A 25141-nucleotide genomic window follows, 5' to 3' on the forward strand; every position below is an offset into this window, starting at 1 on the left:
TCAATCAATCCGATGGCCCCAAGGGTGCCCCATGGTTTAACAATCAACTCCTAATGAACCGGCCCCATGTTGTTTTAGGAAGCAACCATCAAATACCATAAATGACCGTTATTTATCACAAAAAGGGATAAGTCGCAAAAGTTCATCTTCAATCCACCTCACAAAACCTTGGCCAAACTCATCATCGCCAACGCATCCTAAAACAACAAAGTAATCAGCATCACCGCTAAGTAATCAGCATCACCACGACAAGGTGACTCCAAGATAAGAGTCGCATAGTAATGAGGATCCTTCCAACAGGCTCGGTTGATAGGTCTTTGGATATGGTGACCCAAAGATCAAGTCAGGTACCACATAACAATCGAGAGGATATACTGTTATGCTTTAAATAAAGATAAAATATGCTTCTAGAGGGTCGCTAACCTCGACAAAAATCTTTTACATAATAAGACTTTGACCTGTGGAGGAAAAGAGATACTGCAAGCCAGAAATAAAATAAGACAGGAAACATAAAGAACTGAGTCAAGGGCTCAACAGCAGAAAGAAGAGAGAGATCATGAACTGCCATGAAACTAGATGACCAAGGGAGGAAGATGAATTATGCTTATCTTCCTGGGTATTTATTCAAGGAATAGAAATTAAGAAGCACCACCAAGAAAATGACACGTAATGGCCATGCCGGGTAGTACGGGAGTATATTGAGTGACAGTAAGGAAGATAGAACGGTAGAATGGACACCAATTTTGACCATGTGGGACTATCTTTAGCTACCCCATGTGTGACTCACATGTGTATATTGAGCCACACAACTCCAACACTTATTCTTCAGTCCAAGGAGTTAAGTCGGCAACTACTCCCACGGCGACAAGTCTGTCCTTGATGGTGGTCCATCCGAGGATCTAGAGAAATTTGTTGAACAAGTTTAACTGTGTTAGTACCTGCTTGTGGTGTTTTTATTTTCTACTTGGTATTTTGTCGATAGTTTACGTGTCACCATTTTAGTTAGTCCTCGTGTGTACTCCGAGGCGATTTTTAAAAATTGTGGTCGTCGTTTGTAAGTCTTTGTATGATTTTTCGATTGAAGGGTCGTCTTTTATTGGATAAGTCCTCTTATGTCTGAGGCAATGTTGAATTTACTTTTTAATCTTCATTAATGAATTTCCTTTAGTAATTGCGGTAACTTGAGTATGAGCTCTAACATATATATTTTTCTGCAATTTGTAAAGCATAGCATGGTTAAGGGAGTCACTCTAAGATTATTTAATTTTTTTTTTATCAGTAAGTCACTTTAAGATTTATAAGTCGGGTGCTTCCGTCGTCTACCTCTAAGTGTTTGTTTCTTAGATATCTTTTAGTCCGTTAATATTATCCACCAACAATTAAAGTTGGGTGTCGCTGGTTAGCATCTAATCACTTGTATCTTTTCTTCTCATTGCAATCCGCTTGCGTAACAGTAGGCTTGACATCCTTCGTATGGGCGTAACAGTGAGATTTACATAATAGTGATCCCGTCATTTTCAGCATTTTAAGATTGATGTCTTCTTCTCACAGCCTTTCGACGCATCTCTTGCTTCTCCAGGCATTCTAGCTTTATGGATTCTAAAAATCCATTGCGTAACAGCTCTTGCTTTATCGATTTTCAGCATTGCGTAACAACAACTCTTGCTTTACGTATTAGTTTTTCAAGTAAAGTGCACAGTGCCTATTGTGTACGGTGCAAATACAGGTCGATCCTCAGGGACAAGGTGGGTGTATGGTTGAAACTATGATATATCTTGACCGATGACTTCAAGTAAAGTAACCCTAACAGGAACATGAATAAACTTAACACATGGATAAGGGTTTCATCTAAACCATAACAGATGAATTTAGAACATGGTGAACATGATGCAAATACAATGATAATCAACTAAACAATTGACGCAGCTCTTGCTTCTTGAAACATAATTTTATCCGTGTTACTGGAAAACATGAAATGTTTGAACTTCACCTCGATCGGGTATATAATGGATTTAGTTGACCATCAAAAACATAGGCGTAATACTATCGTCTTAGTAGAAAACATTGGCGCTTAAACCTACCACTTGTTTACAATTGCTTACCTACCGGTGTTATCGTGGAAGATTTTCATCGCTCAGCTCCCGAAAACATCAAGTGAAGAAAGTTTGGTGTACAGACTGTTGTATAATTTGTTGTGCAAGTGTAAGATAGAGCACGTGGACTTAAGAAAATAAGCACGGGTCGTGCCTACAGTAACTTACAATTCCATAATATAGACTAAACAGTTGTATACTTGGTTGTGATAACGTTGTCCTCGTTGTGTATCCGTCCTATACTTGGTGTAAACCGTGTTGTCCAGGAAAGCGCCTATTGTAAAGATTGTCATACACCGTAATGTCCCGTTGTCCATCAAAATTGGGGACAACTAGTCCAACGGTGAAAAACAAAGGAAATTTAGGACACGTGCGGTATTAAAAAAATTATGCGGGAGCGTACCGACCGAAGTCCCTTAGATAGGAATTTTAATATCTCCGCCCCTTAAAATTTCAATCGCAATATAAGTGTCCCCCAACACGGTATTTCCCCAAAAAAATATTTTATTCATTAGGAGTAAACATTACAATTGTCTTTCTCTACTGCTAAGTAGATATCAGATGGTAGATTTCCTTCTAAAATGAAGTTTGAGTTTTCCTCCCTAGCTTTTTTTGCTAGTAAATGAGCTACTTGATTACTTTGTATGTGTACAGACTTACAAAACCATAATTGCTTGGTTTTAAACTTATTTCTAACTTGTAAAAGAATACCCTGATTAAACCAATGGACCTGCAACTCTTCTTTATTTAATGATCTAGCTACAAATTCACAGTCCACTTCAAAGATTGCATAAGTAATATTGAGTTCTTCCAGCCAATCCACTGCTATTTCTAGAGCTTTACATTCAAAATTATTCATCTCCATACTCCTCTGCAACTGCCTCTCCCAATTGTATTCCTCTTGCACCTAAGCATTAACCTGCACAATTTCGAATGATTAGTCCAAGGCTTCCTTTTTTTGTATCTGGCATATAAGATCCATTAATATTGATCTTAATATAGTCCTTATCAGGAGGCAACCATTCTTTCACCTGCAAGTTATTAGTATTGCTATTACAGTCTTTAGCTAAGGTTTTACTACATTGTTGCAGAAGATAATTAATTCTAGCAATAGTTCCTTGCTGATGAGGTTTCGTATTCTGAAATATTAAGGAACACCCATCTTTCCATATATACCATAAAGTACACATGAAACTGTGTAGTTTATCTTCCTCCAGAATATAGAGCGGAGGAATATTTTGATCTGCAGAAGAATACCAGCTTATGATCGAGTTTATCAAACTGGGAAATTGTTCAGAAATAACAGATATATTGATGTTCATACCCAGCCAAATAGTTCTAGTATAGCTGCATTCAAAGAAAAGATGGTTAATGGTTTCAACATTGTTATTACAAAAGGCACATTGAGTATTCATGTTAGGATTATATCTAGCAAGAAAATCTCTAACAGGAACAATATTTTTAATGCACTTCCATATGAACAGTTGCACTCTATGTGAAACTCTTGTTTTCCATAAATGTTTCCATATCTCGGTAGGAACAATATCATAAGCAACCTGAGGATTAACATAATCACTACATAATGTATTATAGGCATTTTTCACAGTGAATTTTTCTTTTCTATCTGGTTTCCAAATGAGGCAATCCTCATTAGTTGTAATTTTCTTCATTTGTTGTGATTCAATTAGATAGGTTATGCTTTGGTTAGATAATCTATGCTTAAGGGATACAATTAATTTTTGAGAATATGTTTGATTATTTGTGGATTAAGAAATAAAGGATTAAAAGGATAATTAGAGTTATGAAATATTTGACATCATTCATGTGTAATAGTGGATTCTAGTGTCTTGGTTACCTCTCGCCCACTTTGTTAATATTTTTGTATATAATTTTATTAAATCTTTAAATTTAATCTTCACAAGTCCGAGAGTTTGAACCTCATTACTACAACATCATCAACAACAAAAATAAAAATTAATATCAGTCTGTAAATAGTCTAATTTATGTATATCTTATTTACGGTTTGTTTACATTGATGTAGATGTTAATTGAGAAAAGCTTACATGTTGAAATATACCAAAAAATCTTTGAGCGAGATGTCGAGTACGACCTGCTTAAAGATGTTCAAGATGTACAAGTGGGTTTAGCTGAAGATATGGACCAAGATTTTAATCCTCCGTCATCTCAAATTCATGGAAATTTCTCTAATACGTTTACTTCTCCAAACCCATTTTTCCAAAATCCACCTACAAGACAATTCATCGAGAATCCATTTGCAAATCAATTTCAAAACCCTTATAGTGTCCCTAGCGGTATCCCTACTCAATTAGGATATACCCCTGGTACGAACCCAAGTACATTACACGGAACGTCGTCAAGTGGATTTACAGGAGATAAACGCATTTCTAGAGCTGCGAAAAAATCCCTTATTAATAAAACGGTCGTTGGGTCAAGCAAACTCGCCACACCTTCCTCCCAAGACTCCCAGATGAGCGACGCGGGCAGTAAACTTGTTGATTTTCTAAAAGAATCCCGAATGACAGTCGCACCTCGTCAGGAACAACAAAACCAAATTATGGAAAAGTTGTTAGAGACAACACAACAACAAATTGAAGCTGCTCGAGAGAAAGAAGAAAGGGAAATAATGAAATTAGACCTCGAAAAGTAATCTCCAAATGCATGAAAGTACTTTGAAATAAAACAGAATGCCATATTGGCCAGGCAGGTGGAGAGGCAAGCAAACAACAATTTATTTTTTTAACAGCTTCGTTTAAATGTTTTTTTCTTTTAAGTCAAACATTGTTTCAGTTCCAGTTATGTAATTTCCTTTTCAGTAATTAATTTATATATCTCTACTTGCGATAATTTGAATTATATTTTGTTATACCAACCGATCTTTATTAACGACTAGTTTTCAATGGCCTCTTTCAGTGCATATTATAAATTGACAAAAAGTTCCTCAACACAAACAATCCAAAATATAAGGCGTTTGTCTCATTTATGTCTCATTTTTTTGGGTTTTCATAGATTCTATGGTAATGGTTGGGTATACCGTAGAAGAAGATGTTGCACTCACCACGGATTTTGTAAATGCTGTTACTCTGCCTACTGAAGATGTTCAAGATCTCACTGCCTATGAAAAATGGACGTTGGTGTTTGAAATATTTGTACAAGCGTTTGGAAATGTTAATAACCGAACCAGACGATAACTTCAACAATGGATTTTTCAAATTCAAATACAGGTTCGAAAGTATGTTACAATTCAAAGAAAGAATCATGGTTCCAAATAACAAACACCTTATTTCATACACCTTGCAAAACATTTCACATTATTTCAATACCTCTCATAACTCTTTGTACGAACATAATCATGGGATCATTTGATTCAACTGAAGATTTGGTAATCATCAAAGCATGGTATGCAGAAACTCGAGTAGTGGACCAGTCCCCTGTAATGGAAGATCCCAAAACCTTTTGGGAGAAGATATATAACCAATATAGACAAGATTATGGGAATCCAAAGAGAAGAAATGTTCAACAGATTTACGATAGGTACCAGATTATCCAAAAAGGCTTTTGTGATTTTATAGCTATTCAACAACGGATCTTCAATGCCATCCATATTAGCATGTCCCCCAACAATTTGTAAGTACGTTACATTTTATTTCGTAGAAAGCTAATTTGACTGATTTTAAATTACAACACTAATTCCACAGGGTTGTGTCATTGCAGCACGAGTTAAGGCGCGTTATTTTGAGGAAAAGGGTGAAGCTTTCACATTTGATGAAAGCTACAATTTCATGGTATCCAAAATCCCAGAGTATCAATCACCGGAAAATTCATCTACTTCATCCAGTGAAGATTGAAAGTATAATAAATATTAGTGTAGATTTTATGGGTAAATCTCTGTGTAAACCCTCACGAGACTATAACTCGTCCAATAGGGTCACCTAGGGATTTAAAGGCTTGTTGCACGTGCTAAGTGCAATCTTGATTACTACGACAAGTGATATGACAGAATATTCTATGGTTCTGAACTTGTTGTCTATTTTGTGGAATCTTAGTTTATATTTATGTTAAACCTTAACATCAGTAAAAGATACAACATCAGATCATATATAGATTGCAACAAGACTTAAAGATAAACGATTACATTAATTTAAGATAGAACATTCAAATACAATCATTCTTCAGTATTTTTGTTCCGAAGACTTGATTAACATCTGATGCAGAAACACACACAGAAAGACATAAAATTACATTAAATATAAGATAGAACAGTCACATTTAAGCGTTCTTCAGGATTCGTATTCTGAATACTTGATCAACATATTATGCAGTGATTGTCGGCGATATACCTACATTTCATCGCGATTGTAGTAAGGAAAGCTTTCTTTCAGTAGCTGATAACATCCATCATGCGGAAAAATGTCGCATGTATGGTTAAGATAGTCTAAAAGAGTGGCACTATTCTGAAATTCTAAAAATTAAACTCAGCTTAAAATTGTTAACATTTTAAGAAATAAAATACATGTGTTAATAATTTTTTTACCCTTTGTTCATATGTCCATCCAGGATTACGTATGTTAACTTCGGCCTGAATCGTGACAAAAGTGATGATGTCCTTCTCGATCTTGCTCTACCTTGCTCTAAGACTTACTTGCACTCTTGCATTTGGATTTCCGGTTATGTTATCAAAAAATTCAAATACACTCTTCTATAATTGCGTGATAGTGTTATGAGTTGCATTCAGAATATTTTGTTTTGCTTCAATCCATGCTTGCGTAAGAGAAATATCTTCTTCTTTGTTGAATCTCATTTTTATAAAATACAAGTATGATAGAATGTTGGGATAGCTTCACTTTGGAAAGTGATTTTTTATATACAGAGATATGATAAGAGGATATAAAATTCAAAATACATAAAAATCGTTATACAGTAAATATTTCCAGTACAAATAAAACAAAAAAAGGCCGTTATACAGTGAAAATGAGCAGTGCATATATTCATGAAAAAGTTAAAAAAAACTATCCATTTACATTAAAACCATGGATCATTTTCATGACCCAAACCATGGATTATTTTCAGTCCCCTGATTTTGGTACGTGGTTGTACTTTGATTGAGTGGCTCCGACGAACAATAAGGATAATAGTCTTCTTGACTGTTTGGAACAAAAGTACCTGTCGACGGACCCGAATCACGAGACTGGACCGGTGTATAAGACTCACCTGTATGTGGTGGTAGATACCGTTTCACACATCTTTGATCGTAATCTGTATCGTATTTGATTTTAAATTGCAGTTCCTTTGTGTGGTCGAAAAAGAAATGTTGTAGAGCCATGAGTTGTTGTTGCGAATCCTGATATGCCTGACACCACATCTCCTGTATACAGTAAGCACCGACATGAGTTTATAATTTTTTTCAAAAATACAATCTATAAGAAATAATGGACATATGATACTCACTGGTGTACCCAGATTGACATTATAATTGGGTTGTAGATACTCCCCCAAATGCTCCATTCCAATACGCATTTGTTTTGCTTCAAAGTCAGGGACGCATACTCGAGCTGTCAGATTATTTGTTGGATATGGGAAGAGATGACGACCGACGGGCACCAACTCTTGTGTGTATCTGCTTCTTCGTTGCGGTGCTGGTTTGCGTACATAAGCATCGTTATCCTACGTACCATACAAATCCCTGTTTCCTTCATGTACAATTACACCTAAGTACTTACCAACTGACTTCTCCTTCCACCACAACTTATACTCATGATCGGCCACTTCAACATAATACAAGGAATTAAGTTGATTGTTGGCGTACAAATAGGCATTGTTGATTTGTACTGTTGAATCATGAGGATTTCACGGTATTACTGTCATACCAAGAACTTGTTTGACACACCGTTCGCCCAGGTACAAGACGTTGCGACCAACTGGATCGCAAAATACCTTCCATGTTACTGACATTTCTCTAGCCTCTACCACCTCGGGATTAGAATTAAACGGTAAGTTACCAATCTTGTAACACACAAGAGTCACTGAATGGGTACATGTATCACTCTGTGCGCCTTTTTTGAAGTCTCTTTGGTCTCCGTCGTATAACCTACCCGCTGGCCACGGATCCATATTTGCATTCTCCGCCTTTGTGTAGGGAAATAGACATTGAAAATATGCCCAAAACCAAGGCTGCAACAATATTAGTTATTATTAACAACTAATTGAATTACACGGTTACCAATAAAAAACAAGTAAGGAAAGTAAGATTACAAGTGGGTATGAATTCTTACCATCAATGGATACGAAAAGAACTGCAAGTCAGGCTTATTGCACGTTACTCCAGTGTTCAAGCCCCATAGCATACTACCGTACAAAGAAGAACCCCAATCATAATACCTCAGTACATTTAAATCTCTCATTATACTAAGTCATTTAATCTCAACAACATTGTTCTTGTTTGGGAAAAGGACATTCCCAAAACACCAAATCAGAAACCATCTTGCAAGTTGCTCCTGTTCAAGAACATTTTTTTCAAGCCCGAGTCTATGGTCGAGAAACACTTTCGTCAAACTCTTCTTGATCCCCCTGCATCTATCTACAACTTCAACTCTCTTGTCGACTAAGTTTTCTTGTCTAACTTCTTCTATTCCAACAAAAAACATAGTTTCTTCTCCTTTCCTTCTTCTTGTTGTAGATTTCGCATTAAGATATGGGACTAAAAAATCTATGGTTTGGGGAGCAATCTCATGCAGTTGGTCCATACTCATATCAACTAGTGATATGCAATTTCCTCGGCCAATTGGAATCCTGGTAATTTAAGTGAAGTCTAATGGGGTAAACCCTATTTCAAAACTAGGGAAGTGAAATTTATTGGTGGTACGCCACCACCTTTCAAATATACCAGTAGTTAGGCAGTTGTCTTGTAGTTTCGGATATTTTAATTTGAAAATTGAACCAAACCCACATTCGTCTACAAGTTGTTTAGCATGTGGAAAATTACTAACTGCGATATACATTTCATGAAGTTGGCTTACACTACTTCGATGTTTCAGAGATTTCCGCCTCTCTTCTGTATCGTTTAGGATTTTCAATTTATGATCACTATGTTCTCTAGAAGAAACCGGAATTCTATCATTCATAATTCCTTAAAAAGCATCGGAGTACATCTACAACGCACATGTGCACAAAATCATCACAAAAAAAGCCATTTTATACAAAAATTCTACAATGCAACTCTCTCGTACAAAATAATCTATCAAACTAGAAAAAAATAATCAATCAATCTCAAATTATCCATCCAAATACAATATCTCCGCCAACAATATGCCCTAAACATAATACATATTCATTTAATCATCCATCAATCAAAAATTATCAATAAGAATACCATATTCATATCAACAATCATTCATAAACAACAACCACTTTGATTCAATCAACAATATACCATAAATTCAATCAAAAAGGTATGAAATGATCAAACAACATACAAGGACACATTATAGTGAACCTAACATCTCCAATTTAATCATAATCAAGCTCAAATTTAATTTAAACCCTAAAATTTTAAACACTCACCTTGGACGATTTTGTGGATGAAACACAAAATTAAAAAACACAAATGATTCACGGTATAATAAGGTCCAAACCCATTGAATCTTAGATCCTGAATCACACCAGAGGGTCTTCAAATCGAAAGGGGGTGTGGAGAGGAGAAAAATAGAGAAGAATAAGGAAAAAGAAGAAGTGAGGAGCGCGACCCTGCTTTTGATGACTAAAACGTATGAAATGGCTACTGAGTAGCCGTTTGGCACTGTTGACACGGCAACTCAGTAGTCGTGTGGTGTAGGGAAGGGACAACGAGCTCCCATAGCAACCTTGGCTTCGTTGTGCCATCCTTTCCCTATATATAAGGGATAGGTAAGGGATATGCAGCACCATAGTGCTATCTCTTAGAAGTTAGAACCATTTTCCCTCTTTTTTCTGTAGCTTTTCCCCAGATACGTTTTGCTCTATAAACCAAAATCATCTCTATACACAGGGGTGAGCTCGATTCCTCGTTACCAAAGTTAGATCCAGTTATTCTTTTCACGATAAGAACAGTTCACCATTCAATTTCAGGAATTTGACTACCTCTCGTCCTTTTTCCGAAAATATATTAAAAAAAAAGTTAGAAATTTCACCTGCCGAAATCATACGAAGACAATTCAAATGAAAACCTAAAACTACTTGGGATTTAGATTATAAATTTCTAAAACCATATTTTTCCTCTTAAGGTGTGGGAAATTAATTTGGTTAGGATCTTAAATGCGTCGACACTCTCGTTGCAGAGCTGTGATATTGATGTCAGAAATTAAAATCTCACTGATGAAATTCCAGGTAATCATTCAAACCCTAGAACAAATTTTGTGTTTTACTTCAGTTTTAAGCCCAATTTGCACTCGCAGTAAAAGAATAAATCATATATGTTATGTGTGTACACTCCACAAATGAAATAGTAAATTTCATTAGTTAATCAGTACTATAGCCCAATGGAATTATAAGAATTGACATATAATCATTACTTGGAAGCTGTTGATCATTAAAACCAAGAGTAATATCATAACCCAATGGATTTATAAATATGAATATATCATAAGGCCTACTAAATAAAGTACTGAAAAAGATATTATAAATCTTGGGTAATTTAAATTGAATATTATTGGTATGTTATGCAATCGGTAAAAATCTACATACTTTGTCGCAGAATTGTTAATTGTCATCGAATCATTCATTATGTCCCTTCATAGATCTTAATAGTTCGTTATTGGTCTCAGCTGCTTCCACATCAGATCTTATGTTTGTTCACCAAGCCAGTCTTAATGGGCGTTTGAAGTTCTTTGGGTTCAAAAGAATTTGTTTCCACGTTCTCCAAGGTTAGTGCTTTATCAGATACAACATGTGAATTTCCAACTCCATTCTCTATTTCACTATCAAATGCAGTTTCATTAATCTCAATTTATGTAGGCATTTCATAATTGCTCTTTGCAGCTTCATCATTAGACGTCATTTTTATGGTTAATAGACCATTCTTAGTTGGAGTTTGAACATGTTGTTGTGTAGAAAACAAAAAATTTCCTTGGTTTTTATTTGCTGTGAATATTTCATCCAAATGATTGTCATATATTTCATAGACATTAAATTTTGTAATTTAATGATCCCATGTTCAGTTTAAATTTGAATATTAATGTTTTTCCTACTACTTGAGATATCTCTGGTACCTATGTAATTATTTTTCATGATCAAACACAATTGGGTAAAGTGCAGTCTTCTTGCTCCATGCACAGATCGGTGTTTCCCATGATATCCTTTTATTTCATGGTGTTTAATTGATGGGGTAGGATCCGTTGACATGGTTATATTGATATAATCCACTGACATGGTTATAGTTTTTTTTACTGAACCAAACGACAAGGAATTTGAAGCTAAGTTTTTGGTTGGATGTTCTTATTATAAGTATCTACATTCCAATCAAAAGTGAGAGCATTCTGAGCTGTATAAAACCGCCATCTACGATTTTGAATATTAACCGTTGAAGATTAACAGGTTGAAATTAAAATTTGTGGATGATAAAGTTTCGTATTTCAGAATACTCTCATTTTTGGTAGGAATGTAGAGTTTGATATGAGGAACATGTCACCAAAAAATTAACTTCAAATTCATTGCCGGTTGGGCTCAGTAGAAAAAATGGCACTAAAATGTGAAGATTATGTCAATATAACCATGTCAACAGATCCCACCCCTTAATCAATAGTATATTTTGATCTCTTACTGTTGCATTGTATTTAGGAAATACTTGAAATGGTAGCATGTATTTGGTTTCCATGAATTGAAATTAGTCGGTAGTTGTTTTATTCACAATGAAATCTATAAGTGCAATGTTTGTTTAAACTAATGAGATTTATGCTTTACTCATGAGTATACATATCGAAATAATAATCATAGGGTATTCCGAACTGAAAGAGGGTAATCACTAAATGAATTTTCAAATTAGTCAACTATTATCTATTAAATCACCAGCATAGGTGTTATTACTGAGAAGAATTAGACTAATGTATCTCAACTAATAGTGATTAGATATCTGTTCACTCAATTGTTGCTCGAAAAGTATTATATAATGAACTTAAATAATGTAACGACAAATTACAATAGAACTTCTATTAGTATTCCCGTTCACATCCGACGTAGTCTAGATGTTGACATCCTTTGGATAGTGTTTCGAACACTTGTTGTCTCTCATGTATTTCTGGTCTAGTTTGTTAATTACGCAAGGTCCATGCAACATGAACTGAAAACACCTTTATGCCCAATTGGATCCTCTTCTTTGTCAGGTATTTTTGCCGATATAATACGATTTATTCCCGATGAAGTCTGTGGTTTGTCCTTTTATTCAAGCAAAAAAGGATATGCCCATGTGGCAACCCTCTTTATGGATACACAGCAAAGAAGAAAGTTCAAGGCACTGCTTATCTATAAATGATGAACTGGTACATGCTTATTTTTAATTTCCAATGTCTTTACCTTAGTTGATTTCCTCTAGGATTTTTCTATAGCATGAATAATTGTATACAAAAAATAACAATGATCATGAACTTAAAAATACCAAAGATTCAAATTAGACGATGATGTTCGAGAGAACATGCAAATTGTAGGATTTTTGTCATAACGTCAAATAACATCCCACAGTATGAAACATGTAGTGAATTGCCTTATTTATATCGTGCATTGTTGAAATATAGAATAAATCATACTAATTACTTATAAAATAATACGACAGAAAATTACAATAAAACTTCTGGAAATACAATTTTTGTTGTTTCTAGTGTCTCAGTATCTTCTTCAAGGAGTACTATTATTCTTTTGGCGGCAGTGCATCTTGATAAAGCCACGTAAAGTTGGCCATGGCTGAAAACAGGAGTTTTTAGATCGATCCCAACATACTCTAAAGACTGTCCCTGTGATTTATTGATTGTCATTGCATAAGCTACTCGAACTGGAAACTGACGCCTCAACATGTTTATATTTAATTCTGAGACCGATGGTTGAAATGATATTCTTGGTAGCAATACTGTGTCCCCTGCTTTTTGTCCGGTTAGAATTTTGGCTTGAATTACATGTCTACCACATTTAGTAACCAATAATCTAGTACCATTGCAAAGACCCTCTGATGGGGATAGATTTCTCATCAGAATAACTGGACATCCAATTTTAAGAGTTAACTTGAATAGAGGCATTCCTGGTGGATTCAGATTCTGTAGGAATTCGCTGCTGTAATGTGGGATTTTTCCACTCTCATCTGGATTCAATTTATCTGCATCTAAATAAGTGTATGTATCTCCATCCAAAATGTTTAGGGCTTCCATGTTAATATCGTTAACATCATCATTACGTGCTGATAAAATGATCCTCTCAGTTAACTCTTCAGGTGATACCTGGTTACATGTACCTAATGAAGGATACAGTTTGGATATCAACTCTTTCATGTCTTTGCATCTATTTACGGATGAAGGGAATCCTATTTTATCTTCTAATATTGACCCAACCTACACAATATTTGTAAAAAAAAAAAGAAGCAAAATCTCATTTTAAATCTTAAATTTTGTCACTGTTTTAAATGAAATATAAAAAAATATCACCTCTAGTAAGAAATCTCTGAATTCTATATTTTCTTGATCGCATTATCTAGGCACATATTCTTTGTAAGTGTCAAAACTTTGATATTTTTCCAGATAACAGAACTTCTAATGCATGCTCCTACTACATCTGCACGACCTCCATTTGGAATAACTGGTAAAGTTTGACGGAAGTCTCCCCCCATAACAACGGTAACACCTCCAAATTGTAAGTCATTTTCACATATATCTTTAAGTAATTTATTAACTGATTCTACACAGAATCTATGCTGTTGATAGACATATTTTTTGTGTCTGATTTGATCTCAATACTATATATTGTTGGCACTCGATTTTGTACTAATTTTGGTATTTTATGTGTTTGTAGGCATTTTTGGGAAATAAACATTTTTGGAAAATTCGGCTCGAAAAGTTGATTTTGGCACCCGGAAGACACGTGTTATTCGAATCCCAATTTTGGATAAGGGGTACTCATTTGATAAGGGGTATACTAATTACTATCGGCACCCAAGCACTCTGGATAAGGGGTGACCTTCTTCTTCATTTCAAATTCTGTTTTTGGCGGGAAAACTTATTTCTTCTGCAGAAATTAGGGCTGGATAATTTAACGTGTTTTCAGGAGATTCAATTGCTGAAACTCTTTGGGTTTACTCTATTTGACAGATGATGAGTTATATGGGTGTTGGATTCAATCTAGTTGGGCTCAATACTCAGATTCAAAGAAAACAGGGAAGTCACAAAAACCCGAGATTTCTTTGAAGGATTATAGGGAGTTTTGAGAGAGATTAAATCTCGGATTTGGATTGGAACCAGTTTGTTTCTACAAAACAGGGTTGGTATAGTCGTTTGTTTCGCAAACTTGGGATGCATCGTGGACATCTGATGAAACAGTGGTTGGAGCAATACATTGGGTTGGTTTTGGAAAATCTGCGTACTCAGCGAGTTAGGAGTGATCTGGAACGTGTTCTCAATGAGTTGGGAGAGCGTTGACAACAACAGGCGCGCGAAGAAGAGAAACATGGAAAGATATTTGTTGAGTCTGCATGGTAATAAAACTGAATATACTTGATTGATTACGGGAGATTTTGGGGTTTAATTACGAGAGATTCTTAGTCCTGTGGTGTATATAAAGGCAGTTGAGGAGCAACAGAGGGTATGCAGAGTTAGGGGTGAAGTTCTGGTTCGTAGAAGAAGTTGCAGACGAGTTCTGCACTTTCAGGCGAAGAAGAAGAGGAAGAACACAAAACATCATATTTAGACAGTCGCAGAAACCGTTGTCTATACATTCAAATCCAATAACTTTGTAACAATTCTGTAACAATTTTTTCTAGTTTGCAACAGCCTGTTAATGTTTCTCTGTAACAGTTATATCTATTACAAACGCACTGCTTTATACTCTTTCCTCTTGCAAACACCTTTTTGAGCAATGAAATCAACTTTTGAGTGCATTTCCAACATGAGGAGTTAAACCCAACATTGGGACAACGGAGGTAGTTGGATTTCGCCATTGGGGTAACTTAATTAATTGTTTATTTACTATTTGCATTGAGTTTTAATGAATTATGATTTCTATTAACTACTCGTGACTTTGTTTGATGAAGCATGCTTAGTTCTAGGTAATTTTGATGCTCCATGCTTATGACCTACGTGTAGTATTTTATTAAATCTACTTTGGCAAATAATAGAGTTGATGTTTCCTTTGTTTTGAGCTATAAATGTCTACAATTAATTTTTGAACCCCATGAACATGAAAAACAGTGGAATCCTGAGTCCCAACCTCTCTTCATCCTGTCACCATATTTGTATATATTTTCCTTATTTTCTTTATTAAGTCTTAAAACAAATTCTCAATAAGTCTGACTGAACGACAACCTTTTACCACTATATAAAATTCGATCAGCTGCATTGGAACTTCATCCCATATAATTAGCTTTACTTCTTTAAGAAGTGCAACTTCTATAGTTTGTTTAGCTATTGGACGTACACTGCTTTCGTTGATCTCTATTAGAATTCTAAAAATTGAATATGAAGTTCTGACCCCCACTAAAAGTAGTGAAGCAATACCTAATGATACATCAATTAGAATTAATTCAATAAAAAATATCAACAAACATTCATAGATATTGGAAGGTGTAGTATTGTTATAATGACACTGTCCTGAACACTATTTGGCCTACGATATAAATATATGATACGTCAGAAATTCCAGATAAGACATGGATCGAGTAGCTGATTTTTTAGGTATACTCACAGGTTATTTCGTTCCGTCAAAATAAATAAGCTGATTGCTTGTAAAAGAGTTTCCTTGGAATCTCTGGTTAAGAAACAAAGGACACTCCCTGTTGTGTTTCAGCACATACTACATCGGCATGAGGCTCAACATATTGTTGAAAAGGAAATTACACTGGTTGTATCCAATCAACAATAAGAAGTTCGCCATACCAAGACTATATTTAGTTCTAGAGTCTTTTATAAGGATTCAAATTCTTACATTATGCTGTAGTGGTTTATAGGTGAATGGATTATGCTTACTGGATCTAGGCGAAATCTTTATAAAAGTGAAATCCCTATAAAAGATGTTGCAGTCCCTGTGAATATGTTGCAATCCCCGTTTGAATAATTCAGTCCGGATTCAATTTATTTGAAACAACTTTATAAAAATGAAATCCCCATAAAGATATTGCAATTGCAATCCCCATCTTTTACTGGATTATTGCAATAAAGATGTTGCAGATAAAAAAAGCATTTAGTCCTTTCTGGATTGTTCCACTTAGTCTGGATTCAATCTTGTACACTAAGACTATTTTTTAATCTAAAGTTTTAATTGAAACATCTTTTGTAGGGATCCAAAATCCTTTTAAAGTATCGTTTTTTTAAGTTGAAAAGTTTAAGGAAGTAAAGAAATACCTGATGATGCAACAGTCAGGACTATGTCACCATTGAATCGGAAACTTGCAACTACTGTATTATATAGGAATGTTTTTCCTGTTCCTGCACTGCCATTCAGAAAAAGTGACCGACCATCCCTTTTTTGGACAGACTCCAATATGTCCTTGTACGCCGATAACTGTTCTCGGTTCAAGCTTGCAATATTTTTTCGAAGTTCTGGTTGTTGTATTGCAAGCTCTAGTTTCTTATGCTCATGTATCAACCTGTTTCCAACTACCTTGCCCCAATTTCCTTTTGATAATGGCATGTCAGAATAATTTTGTAATTCCTTACCGCCTTCACACAGTAATTTATCCAAGAGGTACAATCCTTAATCCAAAACTTGTTCGTCCGTCGGATTTTGAATGACGAACATTGTTCGCAATCTATGAGGGAGATCATCACACATTTTCAAACCAAACTTGGCCCACAGAAGTTCTGGTTCTGTTGGGTTACAATCAGATAAGACGATTTTGAATAGCTTTCTTAACTGACTTCCTGTATGGATATCCACGACCTCTTCAAGAAGTGCTAGCCATTCTCCTTCATGTTCTAGTAACCCAAGTATTATGCACGCTTTCTTGAATGTATGGCACAATTCACCGTTCACCGTTCTTAGACTGTCAAATGAATCTGCACCCGCAACAATGGTTAGCAACAGTCTCAGGTAATACAGTTCTCCAGCATTGAGGGATACAAAGTACATTCTAGCAATCACAAAACCCCGTTGTCTGATTTTCCACTTTTTATCACTCCAGACAAAGTGCTGCGGGAACTCTTGATACGTATATACGGGTGATGTTGGATTTTCAACATAAAATTCAAAATAACCATTAATGTTGACTTATAGTTCTCATCCTTATCCGTGACACTTTCTATGCTTCCTTCTGATTCATAGATAATTATTTGCTTCCCTGGCAAATGGATTGCCAATCTTACGACATTTGGTTCTTCTCTATGCATTGAATAACCAAATAAATGCCATGCAGCTTCAGGAGGTCCAATATACCTTGCATCAATGTACATTTGCATTTCATCTTTTGCTCTAACGTAAACTGTTGTTTTGTCATACCCTTTATAGATGTACTTGTTGATGTATTTTACTGCTCTTACTCCTGCACAAACTTTCAAGTTTATATGGCAGTTAAACATTCTGGATAAGTGTGAGTTGTAAGGTACAACGTCAGTGTTGTAAGCCTTACGTCCTTTGCGAACGATAACTTCTCTTCCATCATTTCTCCGACGATAGACTGGGTAACCGCCACTATCTAAACACGTAGTATCATTGTATCTTTTAGGGTAATTTTTAGTACATTTTCCCTTTCTCATGCATGGAGACTCTGGATTCCTATCACCACATGGTCCGTGAACCATGCACTTTGTTACTGTATCAAAGAGAATTGGATCTTCATTCTCATCTGGGAAATCCACTGATACATATTTATCAACATGTTCAACCGTAAGGATTTTCTCTGATTTTTCAAAAAATATCAGCAGATGCATATGTGGTAGCCCTCGTTTCTGGAATTCCATGGTGTGTACATGAGCTACGACTTTCCCGAAAACAATCTTCTTCGTTGTCTCATCCATAAGCGCCTTCCTTTTCAATTCAAGAACACGTGCCACTAAATAAGGACGACCACAGGCATGCTGGTGTTCTAGAAGCGCGCCTTGGGTTTCTGGCCATTATGGATTTGCAGTCATTGTTAGGAAAATATCGGGATGATGGTTAAAACGTGTAATTGCCATTGAATCTTGGTAAATTTCATACATGTTCCTTGGACTCCCGATATGTGATGACGGTAAAACACATGGTGTACCTCCTTTATTAGGCATTAATCCATCTTCTTTCATTTTTATTATGGAACCATAGTGATCCGCGCGTAACTTTCCTTGGTGAAATCTCACATAATCCAACCAATTCTGTTCTGTCGAATCCCATGCATCCACTAAGAATTCCTGGAAAAGTTTCGGCCTCTTAGGATTGTTGAATATTCTGATCTACACTGGAATAGTCGGTAACTAAAGAACTGCATATGAGATATTCTTGTATCTGTATATTTTTTGCATCTGCATCCCATTGTGCAAGCTCAATGCTCCAACCTAGCTCTCCATAAGGGAATAACAGAACATAATGTAAAGGTGCAACAAAATATCTTGAGTTGTCGTAACATCTCCTAGATTTTCAGTCACGATAATAGATACTTCTTGGACTGAAGGAAAATTATAACGGTGCTGATCCGAGTTTTCATTAAAATGCAGAGACACTTGAATTGGTTTTTCAGATGAAGCCTGCCTATCTTTCAAGATATCATGTTTTTGAAGGTACAAAGGAATGAACTTGTTGTGTTTCAGTAGAGTATCTTGAATTATTTTTAGTATTTCTCTATCTAGATCCTTATTTCTTTTTTCACGTACGGACAACGCATGAGCTGGATCATATAGAAATAGTTGAGAGTAAATAGCATCGTCTATTTCTTTTGGCATCAGAAATCCACTGTAATGTTGCAATTCACCATGTATTAAGAAGCAGCGTGGACCGCTTCCTGATCGAATTTTAGATAGTGGTAAATAGAGTTTTTGTTCACTCGGACTAGATGAGATTGATTTTAAGTTTTAATAAAATAAAATACTAAAAATAAGGAAAATATATACAAAAATGGTGATAAGATGAAGAGATGACCGGGACTCGGGATTCCACTGATTTTCATGTTCATGTGTTCATAAATTAATCCTAGACATTTTTAGCTCAAAACAAAGAAACAATAAATCTATTCTTTGCCAAAGTAGATTTCATAAAACATTAGTTGTAAGTTGTGAGCATGACGCATCAAAAGTATTTAAAACCAAGCATGCGACATCAAACAAAATAACAAATAATTAATAGAAATCATAAAACAATTAAATTCTATGCAAATAGTTATAAAAGAATTATTTTAATTACCACATGAACAAAACACAACCTCCTCCATCGTCCCAGCGATGGGGTCTAGCTCATCATGATGGAAACACGCCCAAAAGTTGATTTCATTTATGCTCAAAGATGGTTTACAAATGATAAAAATGTGAGAAAATTATTAAAGCAATGATTTTCTTTTCTCTCCCAAAAACTCCCCACAAATGTGCTCTCTAGCTCTCTATTTATACATACAAATACACATCACTCAAATATATTCTTCCATAACTCCAAAATCTTCTTCTTTTTAATTAAAAATATCTTGAGGAATTTTTCCTTCTCTTTATTCTATATATGTCTTTACTAAACCCATATCTTCTTTAATTCGCAGAATAAAATCCAAGATAAAATCTTCTAAGGATATCTTTCTTGTTTAATACAAGATAACTTCCTTTTTCTTCAAAACTTCATGTTTTTAAGGCAAGAACATATTCTTATCTTAAAGATAATAAATCCTTTACCGTTGAAACCAAATTTCCCGCCAATTTTTCTTTTCAATCAAAGAAGAAGATGGAGCCCTCTTAACCAGTAATGGGGTGCGATTAGCAGATGACTCCCTGGGGTGCCCCTTATCAGTTAGGTGCCCCTTATCCAAAACTGAGAGTCCGAATAACATGTGTCCTATGGGTTCCTATACCAACTTTTCGAGCCGAATTTTCCAAAAACGTTTATTTTCCAAAAATACCTACAAACACATAAAACACCATAATAAGTAGAAAATCGAGTACCAACAGTATTGAAAATTGAGGACAATTCGGTCACAAAAATGTGTCTATCAAATACCCCCAAACTTATTATTTGCTAGTCCTCGAGCAAAAATAATCTAGAAAATAAAATGACTACACTTAGCACGTGCAGCAAGCCGTTAAACCGCTAGGTGACCCTAGCTGCGGAGTGTTGTCTCCGGAGGGTTTACCAGAGGTGTAGCCACAAAACCTTTACTCCATACCCTACCTATCTACGCAGAACCTTGGAAAGCACTAAAGAATCTCCTTGGTTGGCATACAAACATTGACTATAGGAGGAAGTACTCTGATGCGAAATTCCAATTGTTGTACACGAGTTTGCACTAAGCATACCATAATTCATATATAAGTGACAGAGCTCTACTCAGATAGTTTCTAGACATCATAACCGGAGTCAACCAATCACATGTAAATATTAAGAAGATGGATAAAGAGAAAAATAGATGATTTAAAGTGAACGGTGTTTCCCACATCTGTCTGAAGGCCTCTGCCAAGATGAACATATCCTATTATACTGAGATACTGGTCTGACTAATATCAACACCACTGGAAAATACAAGGGAACCAGTGGTCGATAAACCTAACTCTAGGTCAACACAACTGGCATATACAAGGGCACCAGTGGTCGACTTTATTGAATTTATTCTGGTTGGTCTGATGGTCCGGTCTGTACTTTTTTTTTTTGTGGTATCTCAATCACTCTATTTCACCCTAGCAATGGTAACAACTTGAATCGTGTGCCCCACCAAATCACTTAAAAAATAAAAACAGAAGGTTTAGGATTCAACGAGATATGGCGAAACTACCATGTTTTTTTTTAATTCTAACACCCGAGCTCTGTGCTTTTATGAATAGACTCTTTAGATGTTTCCATCTAATCAGATTGGTTCCTCAACTCCTATAACCAAGATGTTCCCATCCACTTAGATTGGTTAGTGGCAACCTTAATAAACATAAATTTCTAGGCTTTGGAGTTTATTTATTGCAACTAAAAAGTTTCTCCCATACTCTCAAACTTAAATCTAATATTGTCCTCAATGTTCTAAAGATTAAATTAAAAGCATGAACAAGGAGAAATTGTTACCACTCGAAGCAAAAGAGTTAAGGAAAGATATTACCGTGTTGCATGAGATTGGGTTACCTCCCAAGAAGTGCTAAGTTTAAAGTCTTCAGCCAGACATCGGAAGGAATTAATCACCTCATAGAATCATAAAGCAGTAGCCGGAATAACTGTGGGTCATCTGGATCAAAAAGTGCTAACCACAAGAAGAGGAAACTACAACAATCCAAGAAGACATCGAACATACCCTTTTTTAAGACAACTACATCTAGTTGTGGTTCAGGTTCAGGCTCTATAAAACGGTCTAAAAAAAGATTTCATCGGTTGGATTTCCTCAAAGGCATTCTGAAGATCAGGCTGAAGAGTCTGGAAATACTCAACTAAGAACTTAGAAGCGCATAACAAAATCCTGGATATTGGGGGATCCTCTAATTCAATCAGATTTGACTCACACAGCTGACCACAATGAAAGAGGTGGTCTTCCTTAAGAAAATGTGTCGACCCTATTTTCCTAAAGTAATTAGGTTTAGTCTCAAAACTTAATAATCGACAGATCTGAAAATCATATATTCCCACAATTGAAAGAAAAGTTTTTGGTGGGAAAACAAAATCAATCTTGATATCATAGCCTGGGTTAACCACATCAACCAGAGGATGGGTTTCTAACAATTGAGCTCTCTTATGGACACAACTAGGTTCAGGAAAAAGTGTATGAAGATAATCTTGTAAGATGGTTGAGGCACAAATGTCAAGTCCTACACGAGGGAACTTTCTAAGAGTTAAAGGTAAGGAACCAGGAAAGTGATAATCACCCTCAAACTTAGAGTTTTCAGTATCTCTAGGTAGACTAGTCATAATTTCCCTAATTTCTAAATCATTAGATTCCTGGAAATGGTCAATTGATTCTTATAAGTTGTAATCAGGTGCATCCTCACTCATTTTTACGAGTTCACTTTCTTTGTCTAAGACTGTTGTTTCTACATCGCTAGACTCAAAATAAACTCGTTCCTCTAAACCATCACTGGCTTCGTAATCAAAAGGAAGTACAACTTCGTCTAAAACGGTATTATCTCTAGTCAAATCCCCGTCCTTTTGAATAGGTGGATAATAATTAAAATTATCGGGATTTGAAACAGAAATATCATTATCATTATCAAGCTCAATAGGAGTAACAAATTCCTGAGCACCATGCCTAAATACTTCAGATTCTTCATCAACATTGTCCACATCATACTCATCATTATCATAACATGGAAATGGCTGAACCTCATCTACACAAGGAGTGTCACCAATTCTAACCTCGATATCTTGATTATGCAAATAACTATCCTCATTTTCAAGAGTATTATTGGATACACTATATTGGAAATTCAAGTCATTTCGAGCAATACTTTCGTTCGTCTCTAACTCAAGTCTACGTGTCGACTCAACTATCCTCTCAAGGGTCTCTTCTAAAGAAATCTCCCTAAGTGTTGGATCTAAGTTTTCACTTAACCTATTGAGGATATCTTCCAAAGAAGATTCATTCGTTGCTGCATTTCTTTCGTCCATAACTACATTTTTCACCTCATCTAATTTGTATGTCGATTCAGCTAACTTACGTGATGACTCAGCTAAATTCCTGAGAGACTCTTCTAGAGAAGGAATAGGAACTGAAGGATCATAAAAAGGACTACTTTTCAATTATTTGATTGTATCCTCTAAAGACGAAGAACTAGTATTATAATCTTCTTGCACGTATGACAGATACGCGTGTGGATAGTAATTGGTCTCACAATGGTATGACCCAAAACCTTGAAAAGGTTGGCGTGCCCAACCACTATTCACACTATGATCGTAAAAAGAGTAATGACCATGTTGTTCAGTTGGATAATCATTGTATTGGCTATACCAGTTCGACATCCTAACTGCAAGGGAATTCTAAACAAGCACAAACAAGGCTGACTCGACCACAACAAGCCTATTCTATCTAGCAAACAAAAAGCATGATGGATCCACTTAGATTGTTTCTAGACTAGCTTCTATTCTTTCGAAGAGGAATTTGTTACGATCTGAGCAAACCTCTCTGGAATCAATCCGAGTTAAAGTAAGTTGAATAGAGACGAGGGAAGCTCAGTGGAGCTTTAATACCCAAGGCCTCACCGGCGTATTCAACTCACAGTAACCATCATGAACTTCAAAGTATGCTCAAAATAGTAACCAATATTTTTCGAACGACTTTTGCAATAAGCTCGTTACCCTATCGGTCTCGTTCTAGTCCAAATTTTAAGGCTTAGGTTCGCGTAGGTTACGTGTTCCTAAGGCAGGCAAGAAGGAAACGGTGATGAAATCCGAGTCCTTATCTTGATTTGGCCAGGCCTTGCCCTTTACTAGAAAATTAAATCCGATTTCAGGTGCTCAACTTATATGCATACGAAATCATCCAGTAAACCCGCTGACAGGGGATTCGCGGGTATTTAAAATTCTTACCTTCCGTTCCAGACGGGGGATGAACCGTTGAAGTCGACTCGGGCCACGACTCCTATGTCATGTACGAACCCGAGGGGCCGAGGCAATATCGTAATCGTCGTCCTTTTCTGCAAACAGTTTATTTAAAACTACCCTTCCGTAGAGTTTTAAAAATAAAGTCCAATTTTCAATGTCCAAAAGAAAAGAAGAAGAAAAAAATGTCCAAAAATAAAAACCTTAGTTACAATTTCTAAAAAAAATAAAAATAAAATTATTTACAAAATCTTCTTCTTCACCTCTTTTGGATTTCTCTTTTCTTTCCTTTTTGGGATTTTCCTTTCTTTTCAACACTTTTTCTTTTTCCTTTAGCTTAGCTCCAAATCTGAAAGCAAACAAAAATACCAAAACGCGTAAAAAGGAACAAATAAAATAAAACCTAAAAACAAAACTATAAACAAATCCGCGTCGGCGGTGCCAAAAATTGATCGAATTTTTATAGTGGTAAATAAGGTTGTCGTTCACTCAGACTAGATGAGATTGATTTTAAGTTTTAATAAAATAAAATACTAAAAATAAGGAAAATATATACAAAAATGGTGATAAGATGAAGAGATGACCGGGACTCGGGATTCCACTGCTTTTTCATGTTCATGGGTTCATAAATTAATCCTAGACATTTATAGCTCAAAACAAAAGAAACAATAACTCTATTTTTTGCCAAAGTAGATTTCATAAAACATTAGTTGTAAGTTGTGAGCATGACGCATCAAAAGTATTTAAAACCAAGCATGCAACATCAAACAAAATAACAAATAATTAATAGAAATCATAAAACAATTAAATTCTATGCAAATAGTTATAAAAGAATTATTTTAATTACCACATGAACGAAACACAACCTCGTCCGTCGTCCCAGTGATGGGGTCTAGCTCATCATGATGGAAACACGCCCAAAAGTTGATTTCATTTATGCTCAAAGATGGTTTACAAATGATGAAAATGTGAGAAAATTATTAAAGAAATGATTTTCTTTTCTCTCCCAAAAACTCCCCACAAATGTGCTCTCTAGCTCTCTATTTATACACACAAATACACATCATTCAAATTATTCTTCCATAACTCCAAAATCTTCTTCTTTTTAATTAAAAATATCTTGAGGAATTTTTCCTTCTCTTTATTCTATATATGTCTTTACTAAACCCATATCTTCTTTAATTCGCAGAATAAAATCCAAGATA

At 35.5% G+C, this 25141-nt stretch overlaps 1 protein-coding gene across 1 annotated transcript; it reads right to left on the reverse strand.

The window, feature by feature from the left end:
- Window positions 1-12913: 12913 nt before the first annotated feature.
- Window positions 12914-17399, reverse strand: LOC113359351 (ATP-dependent DNA helicase pif1-like). Its single transcript, XM_026603002.1, has 4 exons — window positions 17111-17399; window positions 16673-16990; window positions 15645-15829; window positions 12914-13675 (listed from the first exon to the last, which is right to left on the reverse strand). Exons 1-4 carry the CDS (start codon window positions 17397-17399, stop codon window positions 12914-12916), a joined length of 1554 nt encoding a protein of 517 aa, XP_026458787.1.
- Window positions 17400-25141: the final 7742 nt, after the last annotated feature.

Source organism: Papaver somniferum, chromosome 3, assembly GCF_003573695.1.
Source record: "Papaver somniferum cultivar HN1 chromosome 3, ASM357369v1, whole genome shotgun sequence".
NCBI classification, from domain to species: domain Eukaryota; kingdom Viridiplantae; phylum Streptophyta; class Magnoliopsida; order Ranunculales; family Papaveraceae; genus Papaver; species Papaver somniferum.

Coding starts and splice junctions, on each gene's coding strand:
- LOC113359351 (XM_026603002.1), bottom strand. CDS start 17,399: ATGTACTTTGTATCCCTCAATGCTGGAGAACTGTATTACCTGAGACTG. Junction 16,991..17,110: donor ACTTCTGTGGGCCAAGTTTG/GTTTGAAAATGT, acceptor TACTGTGTGAAG/GCGGTAAGGAATTACAAAAT. Junction 13,676..15,644: donor TGATCGAATTTTATATAGTG/GTAAAAGGTTGT, acceptor AATATTGTGTAG/GTTGGGTCAATATTAGAAGA.